The sequence below is a fragment of the Musa acuminata genome, chromosome BXJ3-4 (assembly GCF_036884655.1).
Source record: "Musa acuminata AAA Group cultivar baxijiao chromosome BXJ3-4, Cavendish_Baxijiao_AAA, whole genome shotgun sequence".
In the NCBI taxonomy this organism is placed as follows: Eukaryota; Viridiplantae; Streptophyta; class Magnoliopsida; order Zingiberales; family Musaceae; genus Musa; species Musa acuminata.
Window position 1 is genome coordinate 3,600,743 of NC_088352.1, and position 16,611 is coordinate 3,617,353.

Sequence of the window (16,611 nt, forward strand, 5' to 3'; positions counted from 1 at the left end):
TGTCAAAAGAGGTATGCATGTATAAGAATAGTCAACGTAGGCCTGCCTAATCACTGGCATTAACATGTAAGGATCAATCGATACGATCCATATATATAATCTATACTACTTGCAGTGAATCGATTCTTGCTCTCAGTTAGCCTCAACAACATATTGTAGTACTCTCCTCCTCTTTCTATCCTGCCAAATCATGCAGCAATTGAGTCCCCATCAAGGTCCTGCGGGGAACGCCTTGTGCCTCCCCATCTAACATGGAGAGCTCACCCTGTCGGCCATGGTGAAGGGGCTGTTGAGAGGCTGCAGAGAAGGATAAGCTCATGCCTCCTCCGTTGTGCTGCTGTAGCCCCAGCGTCAACGACACGCTCCTCCTCAAGTCGTCACTCGCAAAGTTGCTGTAGGAGGAGAAGACGTCGTAGTCGACGACTCCAAAGTGGTCTGCGCCGGAGACCCGCTGCTGCTGAGGTTGATGAACTCCATGGTGACTGCTATTTATGATCGATGAGAGTGATTCCGAGTCGTTGAGGAAAGGCTTATGGACAAGGCTGAGGGCAGAATTAGGGTTAGGGTTTTGGTTGGACTTGGCGTCCAGTTCCTTCATCTCCTCCGAGTACATCTCCTCCACCATTGGCTTCCATATCCTCACCCTTGCATTTATGAACCAATTGGAGACCTGCAATCCAAACCATGCGGAGATGCTGATGAATATGCACTTATAATGTGGCATCAACAGAAAAGGAAAACCAAAAGAAATGCATGTAGATGTACCTGGCTTCGTGACAGTCCAGCTTTCCGAGCTAATATGACCTTATCAACATCGCTTGGATACCTGAGAACAAATGTTCCAGATTTTTTCTCTTGATTAAGCACAACTAATAAGGCTAGTGAGAGAGGGAAGACAGAGTAGGATAAGAAAGACATTAGAACTTCATCATCTATAATCAGCAGAGAATGAGCGATTTAAGGGTTTGAGGACTAACGGGTGAAGGAAATGCTCGAAGAGCCAAGCTCGAAGAATAGAGACAGAGCGTTCGGGGAGGCCTCTCTGCGGCCGCCATGGCAGCTGCTGCACCATGCCGTGCTGCAGTGCTTTCTGCTGTCGAATGCACTGGTCGAGCAGCTTCAGCCGTGGTGTTTCCGCTCGGGTTCCTCCTGGTGCACTCGGGTCCGTCTCCCCCATCGCCTTCTTCACCGCGTTGATCTGGTCCACGATGCCGTCCTTGAGGCGCCTGAAGTGTCTCGACATAGCCTTGGACGCCAGCGTTGAGTAGACATCAGCTGCTCCTTCCCCGGCCATCGTCTCGAACGATGAGACCACGGCCTTCATCTGCTCACAATATTTTCTGTACCTCCTGTCCACCTGAATCCAAATCGGCGACGCAATTTAGAGGCACAAAAGAGTAGTACTAATAGAAATAACACATCATAGGAGTAAAGCAATTCTTCTGAGAAGAAACTAGTAGTAGATGTACTGTGAGAAGCATGGTGGGATCCATTTAATTGTGCAGTCCCACATGATCGAGCCTCACAGTTTCCAGTTCTTAGACGAATTAATTGGATCACTAAGATCATAATAACTGATGTAGAGATCACAATCAATGATAAGAAGAAGAAAAAGGAAGAAACCTACCTCTTCTAGCATGGAAAAGAGCTTTGCCTTCAACTTATGGAGCTCCAAATGGTTCATGGAGTATAGAGACTGTTGCCACGAAGAAGGGTCCCCTTCCTCCCGGCGGCTTCCCTGTTTGGGTCCCTCCTTTGAGTTATGTCCTTCCTGTATGTTACAGAATTCACTCAGAAGCTCCTGTGTTGGTTTTAGGTACTTGGATCTCTTCAAGTAGTGCTCCCTCCTCGCCTGCACGAAGAGCTGCTGCTGCTGCAAGGAGTCGGGCAGCCCGATTCCATCAGGAGACTTCACGCTGAAGTGGGACAAGGAAAGCTTCCTGTCAAGTTGCTCGCCCTCTTGGCAATCAAAAAGGGAGATCGACGAGGAATCATCCACCGGCCATGTGCTCACTGCAGACCCCATCCCAAAGTTCCCGTTGGACGATTCGGGGAGGTTTCGGTGGACGAAGTTCTTCATGAAGTGAGAACCCTGGCGCTTGGATGGAACCCCCAGCATCTCCACGCCTGATTGGATGCCCAAGAGCTCATGGTTATGCTCCAAGCCCTGTATCAAGGGATTGATTCCCAGCAAGAACTGACTGTATTCCTGAGCCATGATGAAGAAGTTCTACGGATGATTCATAAACAGATCTCAACCTTTGCGTGTCTCCTCTACAACAAGTTAGATTATTCTGAATGAAAGATCATAGTTCTCTTCGAACTACAAGGAAAGAAGAGAAGAAGCAAGGGGAGGAAAAGGAAAACAGTACGTAAGATATCGCTTCCTAAACTCTGACTGACATGTAAACCTCTCCGACTCCTTCCTCTCTCCCCTCCTTATTACTACAACACTCAACACATCGCTTCTCCCTTCGGCTCCTACCACGAGATCTTCTTTCCCTTCCTTCTCTCTCCTCCACTCGATGCTTCTTTTCTCAGATGGCTTCTGTTGGCCTTCTGCACAATTTGATCAGAAGAAGGAACAAGAGATTGGGATTCAAGATATTTTTGATACTAGAGAGAGAGAGAGAGAGAGAGAGAGAGAGAGATGTGGTCCTCCGTCCCAACTAATCCTCATTAAAGCGTGTATTAAAGTAGATTGTCCTTTTGGGGCCGGTGTCTGATGCCCGAGCAAACCTCACACCTTGGTCCTCTATCTCATTCATTTCCGGCATTTTCATCGGTAAATTACTTTCTCTGGGTCTTACCTGATAATTATCTGACATTTCGTAATCTAGCGCCGAGTGGTCCTCTCTCTCCTAGTATATTAATTGTCTTCATATGGCCGGCCCGACCTTGAAGAACTTGTGAGACGGTAAAGCAGACTGCAAAGATCATTGGACGGAACACACTCTCAGCACTAAATGAGCAGCGAGTTACTACCTAAACACCCTCAACTTCTTCCAACTTACTGCTACTGTTTCTTCCTCCCTTTGCTGCACCACAACACGAGAGAGTCTTTGCCTTGGCTGACATCGCCATCACTTTCTCTTCCCCTTTACTGTTGACAGGTAGAGGAGAACTGAAAAACTAAAAAATATTCAAAGATTTATGATTAATAATACATCAAAAAGTCAATGTAAAATTAATGTGATTCAACAATCTATGGAGAAAATCAAGTTCTTCATCATATAAAATTAATTATATGACCTTTGAGTTATCCTTTGAAAATTTGTATTCCTCCTTCCACTAGAAAATAGAAAATACATGAGATATTTATTCAATTACTAAACCATTTTTTTCTTTTATTAAGATTTCTTATCCTTCCATCTTAATAATAATAATAATTCGTGTCCAAATCATAGAGCTCCCTTGCTGTGTAGATGTTAATCTCGAGCATGTAAGACTGTGGAAGAGTATACGCTGCTGCGTGTTACACACGTCTCTTGATTTGCTTGCATGGCTGATGATGACCCACACAGTTCCTGGCATGCTTGGAGTCATCTGCATTAATTAGGTGGCGGGGTTCGATCGACAATGGACTATGCAGTATCATTTTGCTCGAGTGGGACATGAATTTGGATGACAGGTAGAGCGTCCATTTGACGACCTAATCACATTAATAAGCATCACGATGGCTTTGCAAACCCATGTCATCGACCACAATTTGCTTTACCATCAAAGGCTGTATTTAAATGAGTCAGCACGATTAGGTCCACGGGTCGATGTCAGGAGCCTCCTACCGGTTGAGCTGGTTGTCGGAGCCGACTAGATCCTTGAATCAAGGGGTGGGTTGGTCGATGGCTTGCCACGGGGCGCCAGTCCACGATTCCCGAGGTTGGGCTGCTTCCTGCAAAAATAGCCTTCGTCGGGTGATCCTTGACTTTGACCCCTCCGACGAGTAAGTCAGTTGTCTCCCTTTTTTTTTTCCCCCTCGGCCAGAGGTCTTTATACTACCGTCCGAGGGTCGGTCGTACATGGGTCGACATGACGAACGTACCAAAGTGTGCCTTGGTACGGATTTCGACTTGTCGTGTCTTAGGGGCGACACCGTCTCAGGATTCCCGAGATGTGCTGAGCAGCGGCTTAGTACGGATTCTGACCTAGCGTGTGACATCGGCTGTGATGGACCCAAAATACGCCCTATCACAATATATGCCTACTTGGGAGGAAAAGGGTTCTGTTTAATCCAATAATTTACATTGATATAAGACATCAATATTATTTGCAACAATAATAAAAAAAATATTGATTAACGTCCAAGATCTAAAATTACTTGCATAATTACCTAGCAATTTATTTATGATTTTAAATTGATATTTTTTTAGATCATTGTTGTATAGGAGGAATGCCATGGAATAAGATTGCATACAATAAAACATTGTAGGTGAGGGGAAGAATACTTTTATACGAAAAGAACAATTAATAAAAAATGAATAAAATTGATAAAGAAAACTCATGACTATTACTATATGAGAATCATAAATTACAAGATTTTTTTTTAGATTAAACGTAGGCTAAGGCTCTTGTATATTTTCTCATATAAACCTTTAAATTTTTTTCTCGCTATACAAACGCTATACGACCACTAAAATTGTCTTCATATCTCATGTCAAAATCTTGCGATACATGATATATTTATTTATATAATTAACTCTTTTAATTTTTCCTAATCTTTGCAAACCACCAAGTAAATTGCCTTCCCCTATATCAAATATATATATATATATACTACTTAAATCTTGAGAAACAAATAAAATCTATAATATGTAAAGATTTAAACACCTATAAATAAATCTCAAAAGGTAGAACTTATCATTGAATGCTATTAGTGACATTGCGTGTGACCCTTGAACTCGAAGAGAACTCATCCTTGATCTCGAAGATGAGAGATCGGTCAAGCTGGAGCGAAACCACTGGCACACCGGTGTGTGTTTGGTTTCTATTGTTATCATCATCATCATCACCAAAGGTGTCATTGTCATTTCAGTTCTGGTTAGGAGAGTTGTGAATCTCCTGGAACGACTGTTCAATTCAATCTAGTTGATGTCAAAATGTCCTCATTGTTTGATCTCATAAGTATAATAATTGCGTCATATTCTTCTACTTCGAAGATTTTATAATCTATGACCAGCTTGATCTAATTGATTAGATCCATTACGTCATAGATCAAATCTAATATATATTATCGGGCTCATTTAATGTTTAGCAAGACGAGACTAGTCCTATTTTTGGTGTCCATTTTATACATGAATATTCTTTTAATAGAGTTAGACTAAAAGAAAAAATAGAATATAATCCATTACATGAACATTTACCCAAAATAGTCATATCATTTTTTGAATCTCATCTCCGGTCCCACATACACAGCTGCATCAACCAAATAATGATGAACTACACAATCTATTATGTGTTCTAAGCATGGATGTCATTGTTTCAGACAAATCATTCTATAGTGAAAGTTAATCATTCCATCTATTAAATATCTAATTGACATACCTGGCTTCGGCATTGTTAGGGCACATCGATTAGGGATTCGTTATACCATCAAAACTCTGATTACAATATGATATAAGGGTAGACATATGATCGACATTATGTAATTGACACATCTTATAACGTAACTAACACCTCATTGTTATGTGACCGACTCCTTAGCATCGTGCAATCACACCTTAGTGTAAGGTCGAGTGGGTCGAATGTTGTTATATCTTAAATTTGACATACTACGATTGTAATTAAGTCTACAAAAATATATCATCTATGATATTCAGAATTTATTATAAAAAAACTCATTAGGTGCATTCCGAAAACAAACTCTCTCTTTCTTAAGAATATAATTCAAATTCTTAGAGTTTTTATTAACTTAGGTATCAAAGGAGTAGTATCGGAAGTACCCCCGATGTAATTTTAAGGGTTTGACACGATTGGATTAGAGTAAGATGATATTAGTTGAAATCATTTTAAGACAAGCGCGAAAGAAAGATCTTAGTGAATCAACATCCAATTTGAACAACCAAAACTTAACTTAACATAGCATCAACAAAATAATTTATTTTTCATATAAATTAATATCTGAACTATCGCTTGAGAAAAATAACCTTATATAAGGGTTTTTAAGGTTCAATCAAAAGATAAGTACCAGAAAATAATGTGCAAGTGATGCAATGGTAAAAGAGAAGCGATGGGTGAAAATTTTCTGGGAAAAATAGGATTTACTTAAAGATAACTTAATAATATGAGCCGAGTTGTATGATTATACGTAAAGAACATATTCATACATCCAATCTCGTGTATAAATCACAAACTAATAAATCTCTTTATTATCCTATCATGATATGATAGTTCAAACCTAACATGTGGAATATAAATTCAATAACGAAAAAAATTATATATGCAGAAATTTTTCTGCCGACGTTTTTGTTTTGTATTTATTTCCCATGAATAAATAGGTTTTGGGTGGTTATCAATGGAGTGATTAACGGGGAAACGAAAGAATTGACATATGAACACATTTATAATCCTTTTGCTATTCACAATTTGGACGACGTTGATTGGTCCTTCACCCAATATCTTGAATTGACCACCAAAAGCTTTGGATCCTTAAGTATTTCCAAAATTAAAGATGCTCATAATTGAAATCGAGGTCTTATTTAGGCCACGCATTGGATGCGGCTGTCGTCGGACACCATCGTTTTATCTTCTCCATTATTGTACTGTGTTCTTCCTGGCTCTCCTTAGGTTGAGGTCGACATGCATACAAGCTTGACCGTGTAATAGTTGTTCCTTGCACTCCTACGCCATCTGCTATCATGTGAGAAGTAGCGATGGCCTCCCACAAAATATATCGAATCATTCTCATAATGCATGAAGATGTTGACGTTAAGAATAATAGTATTTAAGCCACTTTTCTCGTCGTAAAATAAGATCAGATGTTGATACTAAAAGAACCATGAAGATAATCAATAACAAAATATAAACTCGGAAGGTAGTGAATATAAATTTAACTTCGGCTTAAACCAGAATCGAGTTGGAAACATTGTTCTATGAATCTAAGCCCCATTCTTTAATGCATGAACTACTTGTTCTCCCGTTTCCTTGATGTCAAAACTTTGATGATGTGTTGAGTTGTTCGTCATGAATTTTTGGTGTAACCTCAATTCAACTCTTCCTCAACCAGCCCCAAGAAGAAGTCAGTCCTTGTTTGCATTGATTCCAACACCTAACTCTTGGTATGATAGCAACAACAGTGGTTGATTGATCCACCTATTTTGCTTGCCATTGCAACTCAGTTTGAGCCTTTGCTGATTCATAGACCACAATTTTAGATAGTGCTGATTAATCAATTGGCTTTTTTAGCATTAGATGATGCTAGTGTTTAATTATTAAAAAATTAAAATTTATTTTTGGATAAAGTCTTGAAATGTGATGACTTTTGCTCCTTAAGTTCTCCATGGATGAGAAATCTCAGTCGGATTAATGCTGGTAATCAATGTGCCTCCATATGTTTTTTGCGTTTCTTAAGTTCATATAAATCTCTCTTGCACATGATTGAGGTAGGATTTCATCTTTTAATTCCTATATTGAGATCATTATTATCTGTCTCAAAATTCATGCACATCGATGGACAATCTTCGATTATATCTTGGAAAGTGTTAGGAATTATTTGAATATTTTCTTCTCTTTATGTTTTTTAAATCCATATATGTTTTATGTTAGCTACAAAATATCATTGACTTTTTTTAGGAGATATGTATAGATAGTGATGTATGTGTGATCTTATTTTTCTTATAGGTATACATATTCTCTTATTTTTACTTTCTTTTTTTTCATGTAGGTATGACTTAAAATGATTAAAAAATTAAATAATTTTAAAGTTCAAAAATAAAAATAATATCACTCAGATGAGATTGTTCTGTAACCTAAGGCTGAACGCTAGTCTCCGTAGCTAACTAACCCTTAGGCTATCTGAAAACATCAACTCTTTCAACTTTATCGACTTAAGCATTGGAGGAATATTTATCGAGTACGTGTTAAGAAAACCTATCGAGTCCCCGCTACTCGAGTCTTCTGATCCAAATAATTGATATATGAGACAATTAAAATCTCAAATACTAGAAAAAAAATCCATCGATTTTTCCTCGTTAGCTAACCGACATGTATTAGCTAACGATAATAACTTCCCATGGGAACCCTCAATTGGGCCACATGGAAAGAACCATCCGAGCTCGGCTTGACCCAATCCATCTAAATCACGAGCCCGACGAAGCTCTCAATCCAACTTCGTGCGATATCATATGAGTCAATAATACAATTATACACTTTAAGTCTTTCTGCCTCTTCTCCTATCTCTTAAACTACTAATATCTAAAGCATGCGAATCATATTATATTACGACCATGAAACCGATCACCGCAATTATGTGCCATTTATGTAGCTAAAACCCAATCAGAAACTTGCTTCCACGCGCAAGCATTTGCTGAAATGGCGTCCATGAGTGGCCACTACGAGCTTCAATTCCTTCTCTCTCACCCTCACTCATCGAACGTTAGACTCGCTAGTTATGAACGATTCAATGCTCTTCTCTCCCCCCACAAAGAAGAGGTCTCCACCACACTCTTCATAAGTACCTCATTCTACCCTTTCCTCCTCTCCTCATCAGCTCCTTCTCTCCTCTCACCTCTCCGCAAGATGAGACCTCTCTTCTCCCTCTACCTTGCCGTCCTCCTCACCACCTCCGGTGCCTCCCCCACGGCCGTCCAGCAGCAGACCTGCACCAGCCCCGCCACCGTCGAGGACGCCTGCAAGCTCGTCGCCAGCAAGCAGGCCTCCGTCGGCTACGACTTCTGCGTGAAGTCGCTCGGCAAGGTGACGTCGCTGTCCGGGTCCGTCGACCTGCGAGAGATCGCCGTGGTCGCGACGAGGCTGGCCGTCGACCACGCGGCCAGCACCGAAGCCAAGATCGAGGAGCTGATGGACCTGGAGACCAACCCCAAGGTGAAACGGTGCTTCGGCGCTTGCTTGGACGTGTACGGGGACGCGGTCGAGCACATGAAGGACGCGCTCGACAACCTCTCCAACCGGCTCTATCCGAGGGCGTCGGCGTTGGTGGGCGGCGCCGTCAACGCGGCGGACAAGTGCGAGGAATCCTTCAAGGATGCCAAGGGATCCTTTACTTTGGCCGCAGTGGACAAGGATTTCGGCAGGTTGGCCAGCATCGCCCACGGCATCATCGTCTCCATGGAGTGATTTGTTTGTTTCAAGCCTTTCCTCAATGTGTTCGACCTAATCTCTTCTTTCTTCTGTTTACGTCTTGGTAACTGAGAGCAAGAGTTCATGTCATTTAGCATAATTCACACTTTATTATTTGTTATAGAGTTAATGACTTTCTATTATTCCCTTTAGCTCGACTCCTTTTCCAAGCAAAAGAAGGAAGAACATACAGCATCCAAAGAGTTACGTGATCTTAATCTTGATCCATACTTCGATCCTTTGACGTAGCCATAGGAGTCGTACGTGTGATGAACGTTGTGTGAGTGGAAGGCTGGGATTAAAGAGGAGCGGCAGATGGCACGCATCGGTAACTCTTGCATGTCGCTCTCTTTGCAAGTGTCGATGGACGAAGTCCGTGACCTCCTGCTTTATCGCCCGCCGTTACGTACCCTTCCTAATTGGAGGAGGAGTTGCGGGCCCCATTGTGGTCTTTACTGGCCTCCCACACATGCATAGTGTGGTTTTGGTTGAGGCCGGCCGGCGCCTGACGGGACCCACGCCCGATGAGCGGGGTTAGTGGCTGACGACAGTGGGTCCCATTTAAGGGCCGCGCTTGGAGACGATCCCGCCGCCGAAACGAAGGACGCTTATCACCATGGCGCCGGCCATGGCTGGTTCTCCGGAGACGGCCCTGTCGCCGGCCATCCCCGGCGATGACGACGGCTCCGGCCGTCCCTTATGGCAAGCCTCTGTTCTATGTCGACCAATCCATCCCCATGTTTTCTCTTTCGTCAGATGCTCTTTGGTCCTCACCTCACTCTTCATTCTCGCCCGCTAGTTAGCCGATGCTTCTAATTATTTATTTTAAATCTTTCGTTTATAAAAGTATAGAACCTCCTGGGAACTCGAGACTCGTTATAGAGGCAGATACTTTCCTCTTCATTCTTCCCTTCACCCGCTCGACTCATCTTACGAGGAGGAGGAGAGATAAAAGAAAGAAAAAATATTAGATTATATCGTATTAAGATATATTATAGATTTGATTAAATTTTCTCTCTATCTCTCCCATTATCCCTAATTCATTACTCAAAACAGTTTTGGAAAAGGATAGAAAGAGAAAGAGGACGAGTTTGATTCTCCTTATAGATTAATATTGTTAGAGCTTTTGGATTGATGACGATGCATCTATAGATTAGATAAAAACCTCTTAACAAGATAAATTATAATGATCATTTTTAATCGGAAGGACTAGCAGTGTTATAATACATATAATGAAATATGGTATCAATGATATATAATCATTATACTCACATTAGTTGTTAGACTTATGTATTATTATGTTTATTTGACTTATTAGCCTGTTTTATAAAAATTCGTACGTACATGTAAAATATATTTTTAATTTCATAATCTAATTAAATAAAATTATTTTTAAATAAAAATTTATTTTAATTATTTTTCATCTTATCAATTAATGACTCATATTGGTAATAAGACTTAATATAGTATTATGTTTATTAGGCTTATTGGCTTTTGTTATAAAATTTATGGGCACATGTAAAATATTTTTTTAAAGTTTTAGAATCTAATTAAATAAAATTATTTTTAAATAATTTTTTATTTATTTATTTTGATCTTACCAATTAATAAGTCAAGTGGAAAATTATTAAATTATGTTACTCTATCTAATTAGGTAAAATATATTATAGATATGATTGGATTCTGATTACGGTAATCGACCAATAGAAAAAAAGTTTAATTATGGCAGGATTCCTTAAGAGATGAGATGATCTTGATGTAAGAAACTCTTCTATTTAATTATCCTAGACCCTCTACTCTTGACTATAGAAGAACAAGATCTCCTAGGGATTTAATGTGGAGGTAGATACATAAATATGTAGATATGCAGATAAGACGAGATAGGGATATGTGATATTATTGAGAGATTATGGATCTCTTATCTCTCCTTAGTCATGTAAACTAGCAAACGAGAGATTACATATCTTCTCTCATCTCTCTTTTGTCCTTAATCAATAGCTTATAGTGATCCTATGAAAAATAAGAAGAGAGGAGAAGACGTGTCTAGTTCTAGATCGATATCACTATAGCTTTCTGATCTTCTCTCATCTCCCATTTGTTTTTGTCCATCGTTCATAACGGTTCTATCAAGATAAGAAGAGAAAATAATACGAGTTTAGTTCTCCTTACATACTAGTATCATTATAGCTTTCGGATTGGACAATGGTGCACCTATAGATCAAATAAAAACTTTTTGAATGATATCAAAAAGGTATATATCATAAATATGATAAATTATTATTTGATTTCAGATTTTAAAATTAATTTTTTTTTGTATTACAGAAGCTTAAGATGGTTTTTATGCTAACAGCGGATGGTAAGGGGGCTTGACTCGACTGCGCTGGTGATGTTGTCGGTAGTGAGGCACATCGAAGCCACAGGTGGTAGAGAGGGGATGGTTGGGCAAGAATGCATTGTGTGCCTGACTGAGTTTGACAACGACGACCCCCTCCAGATGCTATCGAGCTGTGGCCACAGGTTTTCGTCGGGTGCACTAACCCATGGCTCGTCGGGCACTTCACGTGTCCGATGTGCTCCTTGGACCTAGCGGTGCCGTCGTTCGAACATGTCATCATCCGGTGTGATGGGAACTTAGTTTTACGTAGATCATAAAAATGAAATATTATTATTATTATTATTATTATTATTATTATTATTTACTAATGTGTAGTAGATAATTATATTGATTTTTTTTCTATTTTTCGACCTGATGAGCAAGTGATAAATGAATGTAAAAGTGAGGAAAAAAGCTCTCAAGAAAAGAAAGCAAGGTTTTTTAAGTCACACATTGTGGCAGCATTTGTTACTTTAATCGAAAAATTTGTAGAAACAAAATCTGATCTGATAGTATAATACATAATATGCAAGACAAGTGATCCTCCTCACTTCACGGAATTTGTAGAAGCGAGGTTTGGAATGCTCGACGGAATCCTCCTCAGAAGCAGAAACTTCATCCATGTTTCGATAGAGAATTTAAGTGATGAAGCAGCTACTTCATTACTGGCATCTGAAACTGTTGCATCCTCCATGGATGCCAACTGAGCTATCAACCACTTGTGAGTTTTAAGTACCAGAATCTGCTTGACGTTTACTGTCGTCTCATCCTCGACCATCACTTTCCTTTCAATCTCAAACTGAAAGGACACTGTTAAGAGCCTAATTTTAAGAGATCGTCACTGTTCGAGACCAAATGGCAACACTCTTTGTTCGTACCTGAAATCCTGCTGTTCTTGCCAGAATGATACCGACAATTCAATGTTAAGACATAGTAATAAGAAGAGGCATATATATTTGACGAAACAATTATAGAAAAATATCAGCATTTACCAACATGAAGAGAATTGCAACCGTGAGAGCTTGAAACTAATAGATGCAGAAATCTATGCAGCAAACGAGTGTATCACATCATATGACTGTGTTGACCGAGCAAAAACAATGGATTGATCAGGAACTCACAGATGATCTGTGATCAAAATGTCTTCAGGAAAACCAACATAAAAAAATTGGTACCAGTTGTGTCTATATTAATGGAAAGCTGCTGCTTGATGTTTTTTGCTGTTGAAAGCATGGACAGTAACCCTGCTCAATCATCCACCGGGCATTTATCATGTAGAGAGGAGTTTAAGCCACAGGATGCTGACCATGGTAGGGTGGAAGGGGAGACAGGTGCGGCTTCTTACTAGTGCAGCATCCACTGAGAAATATCATCTCGGAAAACACCTGCCAACCCTCTTCTTTGCTGGAATGATATACCATAAGGTGTGGAGCGGGATATGTGCCTCTGTTGGCAATTCCAGTCCATGGAATTTCTCGGCTGCAGCATCATGGACATGGATGGAAAGGAAGTCGACCTTGAGTTCAAGGGAGTGAATAGCACTCGTCCATCAGATTTTTTGGGGGCCTTGTTGTTGGCCTCCTTTGCCCCAAGAGGCTGGCTAGAACTTGCAGCATGCTTTGAAATGTTGTTCGTGCTGGTAGGTTCCTCCAGAACTGGTGGACATATTTCTGCTGAAGGTTTCATGCGATGGAGCCAACGGAGGATCCAGTTCCCCAGATTCCTACCTACTTCTTTGTCCCTTTGCTGTATGTTTTTGTGAACTTTGACTGCCACATCGAACACACTTCGTGTGCGCCTGAGAAAAGCAAAAGAGAAACTTGGGAACTATGATACGTCATAAAAATGATTTTCGATTCATAACTATTCAGAAGAGGCACAATAAAGATAGTTCCTATAGTCTACAAACAACAAAGGCGAGTGCCTGCTAGCATGCTCAATAGCATTCTTAGAGACCAAGGAAATTTGAACAACTGCATTTCAATGAAAATATGAATAACTCTTGCCACCATCAAATGGGGGAAAAAGGAGAACAGTATTCCATCTAGAAGATTTTGTCAAACTAGAACTTCAATATCATTCATTGGATGTTCTAGGTTTTAATTAAATGAGGTTGCAGATGGACCAGAACTTCAGTATCAAAGGCATATTATTCAAATGACACAGGGCATTCTTAATATCCAATTCATACTCTTGTCCTGTTCTTAATATCTCACTTTACAAGTTTTCCTTTTATATTGCTAAATACACTAATACGTTTTTCGAAAGAATAAAAATACACCAATATCAGTCCTCTTTTACCCTACTATACAAGAAAATAATTAAGATTAATTGTTGCAGTGAAAATCAAGAATCAACAAAAAGCTGAGATTAAAATCTTCCTGAAAAAAATTTAATTTCTGGGAAGAAAGAAATATCCTGATTTTACAATTAGAACAAACAAACGATACATTATGCAATTTCTTCAAGAACATCTAGTTGGCTAATTTACCACTCAGTGAGTAAACTAGGCTTTTAAAAACAAATATTATTTTATCAGGAAAGGCAATATCTTGTAAATTTTGCAACTCAGAAATGACCATCAAATTGAATCCATGAAGTAAGACAAGATGGACATTGGAAATTATTTCTCACTAATGTGATAATTGTTTGGAGCCCTAGAAGAGGCTAGGCTTTTTCCTAAACTGTCATCACCTTCTTCTCAAGTTCAGGCCCTTGTCAATTCCCTGTGATGGTTCCCTAACTATGGAAATTTTCATAATAGAAAATTGCTGAAAGAAATTTATCATAAGAAACATTTAACAGCAAAAGAATGTTGCAATTGATAAATTTTGTTAAGTGGAAAGACAATCTTAAAACAAAGAGATTTTATATGGTCAAAGAAATGTAATGAAGATGAAAAGAATATTAACTGTGAAGGAAAAATAAGTGACTACAAAATATTCCCTTCAACCAATTAAGATCTTTACAAAATTCTTTTACAGTTTACTAAACTAAACCTTTCTCGATGCTAAATCTACCTAATGATATTCATAATTTGATTCAGATAGTGAATTCTACCTTATGGTGTCAACTTTTTCTCCAGCTAAGCAAAATCTTGAAACTTGCATTGTATAGTCTTGCATGTCTTCCTCGTACATTTGGCCTTAGCGACCTACAATTGAACTACTAGTCGAATCCTGTGTCCAAATCCTATAGTCCCCAACTTCTAATATGGATACTAGGAAGTTGGTAACTTACATCCTTTAACCAAGGTGCATGCCTCTCCTTGGCCTCATGCCTAGCTTGTAAGAGAGCTTGGAGCCTCAATATGCACTGAACCTTTAACAACTCTGAAACCAAAAAATGACTAGAATGACCAAGAAAGAACAATCTTCAATGCAAATATCGTAGCAAGACTATTAGCAGTTACCTCAACCATTAGAGATATATAATTTTGCAAGAAGCAAATTTGACTCAATTGGAAAAGCAAAAGCACCAAATACAGTATGTCACCAATCCTCATTACTAGTGCCCCTGAACTACTGCACGACTCTTAAACTGATGAATTTACTGATAATTTTAGATGTACTTGTCACCAATATGAAAGGCCTAACAAAGTCTAATAATTATGTATCAAAGAATCTGAATGATTTCTTATCCTAATAGCTGCAGGATTCTGCTACCATCTTAAAGTTAAAGAGAAAGCATGAGTCATCAGCAAGGCCATTCAAAAGGACCATAATGTACACTCCTTGATTTCCTTTACAGAATGAGGGGTTGGCTATATCATATCCCATACTAACTACCAAACCTACCCTCAACCATTTGAACTCCCCAGCAATGCTAAAATGCAGAGTCCTAAGTTTGCAGAGAATGACATAGCATAAATCTACACCACTTATTCAACCTGACCATAATCCTTTTAATAGCTATTGTTGGATTCACACCGAACACCAACATTCAAATACACGATCAATTTATTGGAGTAAAACCTTAGACTTGTGTTCTCAATTGAAACCTACATGATCAGGAGAAACCTTATAATTGGCGAACTATACGTCTCAAAGAATTTGATAACCTCAGTTGGAGACCCATCAAGAAGTAATGTGCATCTGAACAGACGACGTCTACAGCAATACTTATTGTTACGGACATGTATCAACCACTAACACGGCTAAGACTAAGCACTTACATCATCTCTTACTATTCCTTAAATTCACATCCATCCATCCATCCATCCATCAAAAGTCAAGGTTTTTAAGCAAAAAGACGACATCATTTTACTACAACAATTGTAATCTTAAAAAAATTTCTTGTTCATATAATAAAAGAATCGATCAACAGACATCCCTTACATGGTTGGTATTCCGAAATAGCCGCAGAAAGAGGGGGGGGGAAACAGATTTTTGTTCATTTTAAATCTTCCGGAGGAAACTAAAGAACGATTACAACAAACGTAAAAGAAGAGAACCTGTAGAGGAATTGGCGGATCCTGGGATGGTTGGGGCCGACAAGGCGGCGTTGGATTCGGAGAGCGAGCCGGTAGGTTCGCTTGAGGCCCAAGAAGTAGGCGGTGATCACCGTCATCTCCCACAACACCATTTCCCCTTCCACTATTACTCCGCTCCGTTGCTCTCTTCCTCTTTTCTCGTGACTTCCTTGTTCTCCTCTTCGCTTTAATCAACTGGGCGGCGGCGCGGCGGCGGCGGCGACTGATGACTCGAACGGGATCTGTCGTCTAGTTCCAGACCTGCCCCGATGCCACCTACAAAGTTCTGTTTGATGGTTTAATATATCGTCCGTTATATCTATGTTGTATAGATCACCCGTTATAATGATCATAACAACATATACTTTATATTTAGCTAAATATTGTACGTGCAGTTAAATGATCGAAGAATCGAGTCCCTTCAGAAGACCTCAATGCACATAGTTATGCAGAACATAACAAAGAGGATGCA

The 16,611-nt window shown here is 39.6% G+C and overlaps 2 protein-coding genes across 2 annotated transcripts; both read right to left on the reverse strand.

The window, feature by feature from the left end:
* On the reverse strand, nt 1-2,571 carry LOC135637160 (homeobox protein BEL1 homolog). The gene is made up of 4 exons (XM_065149640.1): nt 1,628-2,571; nt 978-1,357; nt 766-826; nt 1-670 (listed from the first exon to the last, which is right to left on the reverse strand). The coding sequence occupies exons 1-4, from the start codon at nt 2,216-2,218 to the stop codon at nt 176-178; spliced, it is 1,527 nt and encodes a 508-aa protein (XP_065005712.1). The 5' UTR covers nt 2,219-2,571; the 3' UTR covers nt 1-175.
* Nucleotides 2,572-12,672: 10,101 nt separating this feature from the next.
* LOC135636610 (uncharacterized) lies at nt 12,673-16,434 on the reverse strand. Its single transcript, XM_065148467.1, has 2 exons — nt 16,122-16,434; nt 12,673-13,466 (listed from the first exon to the last, which is right to left on the reverse strand). Exons 1-2 carry the CDS (start codon nt 16,250-16,252, stop codon nt 13,013-13,015), a joined length of 585 nt encoding a protein of 194 aa, XP_065004539.1. The 5' UTR covers nt 16,253-16,434; the 3' UTR covers nt 12,673-13,012.
* Nucleotides 16,435-16,611: the final 177 nt, after the last annotated feature.

Coding starts and splice junctions, on each gene's coding strand:
- LOC135637160 (XM_065149640.1), bottom strand. CDS start 2,218: ATGGCTCAGGAATACAGTCAGTTCTTGCTGGGAATCAATCCCTTGATA. Junction 1,358..1,627: donor TCTTTTCCATGCTAGAAGAG/GTAGGTTTCTTC, acceptor ATTTGGATTCAG/GTGGACAGGAGGTACAGAAA. Junction 671..765: donor CTGGACTGTCACGAAGCCAG/GTACATCTACAT, acceptor TTTGGATTGCAG/GTCTCCAATTGGTTCATAAA.
- LOC135636610 (XM_065148467.1), bottom strand. CDS start 16,252: ATGGTGTTGTGGGAGATGACGGTGATCACCGCCTACTTCTTGGGCCTC. Junction 13,467..16,121: donor ATCCGCCAATTCCTCTACAG/GTTCTCTTCTTT, acceptor TGCTTTTCTCAG/GCGCACACGAAGTGTGTTCG.